Source organism: Egretta garzetta, unplaced genomic scaffold (genome assembly GCF_000687185.1).
Source record: "Egretta garzetta isolate BGI_Z169 unplaced genomic scaffold, ASM68718v1 scaffold149, whole genome shotgun sequence".
Classification (NCBI taxonomy): domain Eukaryota; kingdom Metazoa; phylum Chordata; class Aves; order Pelecaniformes; family Ardeidae; genus Egretta; species Egretta garzetta.
Genome location: NW_009269998.1, coordinates 2,030,112 through 2,034,922, shown reverse-complemented (window position 1 = coordinate 2,034,922; position 4,811 = coordinate 2,030,112). Strand labels below are relative to the sequence as shown.

General features: G+C 42.7%; 1 protein-coding gene and 1 long non-coding RNA gene across 3 annotated transcripts in view; one reads left to right on the top strand and one right to left on the bottom strand.

Annotated features, from left to right (window-relative positions):
* The window catches only part of LOC118453228, a 72,587-nt gene that overhangs the window by 53,068 nt on the left and 14,708 nt on the right, over positions 1-4,811 (top strand). The window lies entirely within an intron of this gene.
* The window catches only part of PLPPR4 (phospholipid phosphatase related 4), a 16,303-nt gene continuing 13,605 nt past the window's right edge, over positions 2,114-4,811 (bottom strand). The window contains exon 6 of the mRNA XM_035902835.1: positions 2,114-3,451. Within this exon, the coding sequence (XP_035758728.1) occupies positions 2,114-3,451 (1,338 nt within the window). The remainder of the gene's footprint in view (positions 3,452-4,811) is intronic.

Below are 4,811 nucleotides of genomic sequence, written 5' to 3'. Positions count from 1 at the left end.
GGCAGGGGAGAGCAGCACTGCTTGGCAGGGTTGGCTGACAGCACTCAGCTAAGCCTGGAGCACCTGCATAGCTGGGAAGGTATATAAAGCTTTCCATTGACTCTGAATCCCTTCTTCTATGTAGATTTGCAAACACCATTCTCATACTTCTGAAATTACTTGGGCTTAGGGTTGGGTTTGGGATTTTGTTTTGGTTTTGAGGTGGTTTTGTGGGTTTTGTTGTTGGGTTTGGTGGTTTTTTTTTTGGTCTGTGTGTGTGTTGTGCTATTTATCCTGGGATGGGATGATTCTCCCTTCTACCTCCCACTTGGCTGGGGTAGGGTGGGCTTTTCCTCAGAGTTCTGTGGGGTAGGGTCTGTAGACAGGTTCTGACTATGTAGTATGTATCGGGTTCTCTGATACCCTAAATCAGAAGAGGACTTAGAGCAAAACACTCCTCTCAAGAAGCCAGAGAACAGACCTGATCTGCCTCTACTTATGCAGTGAGGGCACTGCTGAGCCATTCCCTCCACTTCCTAGCAGGGGAGCTGGGAGGTGTCCGATAGTAATTCTCTTTCAGGTGGAAATAATCTAGGAGAGAAGGAGGAGTTGCACTGAGTGAGCACTGCCCTTGGCTTCCTTCATGGTTTAAGTAACTTAAGTCAGAGCCAAAGGTAATGAGGCATTTCATCTAGCATGCCCAGGACACGCTATACTTAATCCTTTCGGAGCTTATCCTTTCAACAACTTTTGGCAATGGAGATTTTTAGCAGGCAAGTTCTTTTGTTCTATTTGAAGATCAATTTACTAAAATGATCCGTGTTCTCTCAGGTGCAGAGACCCTCCATATTCTTAAGTGGCAGTGGTGGGAAAAAAATACAATGCTTAAGAAGGCTCTGGAGGGTGTCTCAAGGGAGGTGAATAGTAGTAGTGGCACAATGCAACACTCATTCAGTGATTCTGCAATACCAAGGCATTCCATTTTTAAAGCGAAGCATAAATCCCCTGGTGATTGGGGTGAAACTTGTGATTGTTCTTGTGGCGTACTAAGCAAGTGAGGTGAACGAACTGCTTCTAAGTGTGAGCTATGATATTAATTGCTGTCTCCTTGGAAGCTGGTCAGGAAAGTGGTCATTTATTTTCATTTACTCATGGCTCACCTTTCGCATCTGCTCATCTTGCAGTTATTGGTGTCCTGCATTATGTGGTTAAAAACTAATAGAAAAATGGAGGGGTTGCTGAAGGACAGAATAAGAGGTTTAAAAATGTAAAATCGGAATTACTTGAAGTACTTTAAAAGACCCCTTAAAAAACATAATTTAAAACAATTCTACAAGTTAGCCCACTAAGAAGCAGCCTCTTCATTAGTAGCACCTGTTCTTAAACAAAAGTTGAGCAGTAGCAGCAAAACTATTCAAAATAGATAGTTATTCCATTCTAATGGAATGTCACCCACACGTTTTTTGTTGCAGTAGACATCTTAAAGAACTACACAAAACCTTTGCAATCTTTGAATGTGACAGATCCACTATAACAAAGCTGTAAATATTTCCTACGCTAAATGAATGCAGCCAGCATCATCATAGTATTAGCACTATTACTTTTAAAGTAACTGCACATCAATATGTCATGTGTTTGTAGAGTCTAATAAGTATGCAATTTTTTAAAACATGTAAAGTTACCATCAGCACCATCCTGTATTAAAGATTTGGTGCAAATTCTGCAAAGGTGAATATATACCACTGATACAGCCTTTGCTGTGAAAAATTCAGTCGATTTTGGACACAAATATAAACAAAATTAAAAGTTGGCACATTCAGGAAATAAAGTGTCTGTGTTCAAGACCATTGTTTTGATTGACATCATCACCCTCAGATAAACATTTTGAGTCTGAAGAAACAAGTCGCATGAAAATGTTTCACATTAGTTAGGTTCTGGCATTGTGCTTTTCCCCCCACCACATGCTTCCCACAGGCTCATGCACATTGCACATCAGCAGTGTTCAACGACAGTTGGGCTGCTGGTCAATGATTTGGCACATCGAAGGTATATATCACCTCAAGACAAAGAGAGCAGAACCTGTGTCAAGATGCGTTTACTTTGTGGTGGTATGGACCAGCTGATATGTCTCCTCTTACTCCTTGTATGCTCGTGTGGGGGATGTGCCTTTATAGAAGATGTTTCTGGTGTTCTCTGGACTGCTCCCTCTCTCAGGGATTAAAATGATGTTACCTTTTCTTCGAAGCGTTGAGTCCCGGCTAGAAGAAATGGACAGAGTCTCTGAGCCAATCTCGCTTCCCTCCACTGGCGTGACTCTTATTGTAGTGATTCCATGATGGTGATGCTCACTGTTATCTATGTTGCTCCTTTTCCTGTCACTTGACCCGTAACTGTCTTTTAAGGAGTCACAGCTCTCAGAGTCTCTGTTAAGATCATTTAGCTCATATGTCTGACGAAGGGTGACTTTTTCAGGACCTTTCCATTTCCATGACCCACTTCCTTCACCTTCTGATGGCATCTGAATTACAGGTCTGTTATTTTCTGGATGGGCCTCAACTCTGACAATGCTGCTTGGCTCATGGTCTGTCAAGGTTTTATATCTGATGGCTCCTGTACAGGTGACTGTGCTTCCCTCTGAACTCTTTGGGCTGCCCTGAAGCACTCCTTGCTGCTTAGACATGGCTATTACTTGCATGATCCTTGGCTGGCTATTGCTTCTACATGCAACACTCTTCTCAGCAGCTTTCAGCCATTTAGCTCTAGCTGAACTACTTTTGGGTGATGTGTTCACGTTCTCCTGAGTCTCTTCAGGAATATGCACTAGCTGGGATGAGCCAGGACGTGACTGAATAGAGACCCTTGGCCCGCCAGAAAGACCTGAGTTGTTACAAACTGGCACGCTGCCAGGTTGAATTTTCAGGTATTGGCTAGTTGGGCCGTGATGATCACCGTTTACACCCACTCTGGAGGGTTCTGAGCTTGACCTCATTTCGATGGCCCTCGGTGGTGACTGGCCAGATTCGGTCTCTATTACTTGCAGCGACAGTTTTCGACTTTCATTCTTGTTCTTCCACTGGGAAAGCAGCTGTTTGGAACGGGCAGAATCCATTGACGCGTGTATTGTTGCATTTCGTCTTGCTGGATCTTCCAAGGATGGTGTGTTGACTCTTGGCAAAGTGTTGCTGAAAGTAACCATGTTTTCCTTTCCCATGGGGCTTCGGGGTGTTATTATTTCTACATCAGCATTCGCTCGCTTGATATTGGTCAGAGACCCAGTATCTCTGTGGTTTCTATTCAGGATACTTTCTGTACGGTGAGAGACAATGCCATCGCTGCTGCTGCCGTTTTTGCCTGGCAGGATTCTGTTGGCATCTTGACTGAGGTCTGTCAAAGACCTCAGAGGTTCTCTGTGAAAACTCGGGTGAAACACATTCTCGTCACTTGGTAAGAAGTTCCCCACAGCATAGAGGCCCTAATATTTGAACAGAAGCATCAACAATCAGTTAGGGGGAAAAAAAAAAAAAAAGAGACATTTTGAGGTATTTTAATTATATTCTTCTGCCTTTAAATAAATACTGAGTGATCGAGTTAGTCCAGCCTAACTGACAGGGTATGCTCACTTTCCTTTCCTCACCAGTATATCCTTGTTCCAAATTCTGTCCTCAGTCTGGTACGTCTAGGTATGTATAAAGTAGTCTCAGTAGGATAACTCGGGCACACAGTTCATGGCAATAAATAGTTGAGGAAAAGATTTAGCCTCCTTCAGTTTTCTTCATTTTATAAAGCAACAGATACAGCTGAAGAAAGAATGTTCTGTTATGAAAATAACAAAATAAACATTTGCAGTCTTCTAGGCAAAGCTATTTTACAGCTACGCTACTGTCTGCTCTGATTTACTGAATCTTGTTACGGCTTGAGTTGTTCTCTGCTCTATGATTCTGCCCTTTCTACTGCCTAATAACCGTGTAATACAATATCTACATGATAGAACAATTTATCAACTTTAAATCAATTGCTTTCCAAGCTGCGCAGAACTGTAACAAGATTTAGTTATACAACATTTTCTTATTCAGCAGACTCACTGTAAAATGCTGTCATCTTAAAAAGACTGCACTGAGAGAGAATATTCCAGGAAAGGGTGAAATGCCTGACTTAGGTTACTTGTTCTTTACGCTCCTTTCGGAGCTATTTGTAGTTTCACATCATTTCCTGTCAGCTTCCTCTTATTGGTGCGTAGTTTTCAGGGCAGATTTACTGACTATGGGGTATCCAGAACAACGTACCCTCTGATGTATGTTGTTGTGCAACAGTATATGGAGAAGACCTAACAAAGAGCATACTTGTTTGTGGATTTCAAACATGGGAACAAGAGCTCCATTTATGAGAGTCTACAACAGCTTAATCATTTGAAATAATATTCTCAACAGAGTGCCTTTCTGCTCACAGTGCGATCATAGAAGCTGACTTCAGTAGCTCGTGGGTTTCTATTATCTGCCCTGGTTGCTGTTTCTTCCACCACTGGGAAAGCCCGGTCACCTTTGTAGACCATCTGCAGGTACCTTAAATTAGCTTACCACAGAAAAAAAGGGGGATAGGACATGAACTTATTTTAGTATTATATTAAATTGACTTCTTTGGGGTCAAAAACTCCACTGGCTGTTAAGATTCTTCTGTTCACCTGCCCACACCAGAGCACAAATGTCGTCAGTAGACATTCCCCGTTGCTCAGAGGCACCAGGGTTGACACCGTGCTGAACAGCCAGGGCAGCAACAGTCGTGTTGGAGATGTGCTGAGAGCAGTAAGCCAAAGCAAACGCTTGATGAGCTTCCTG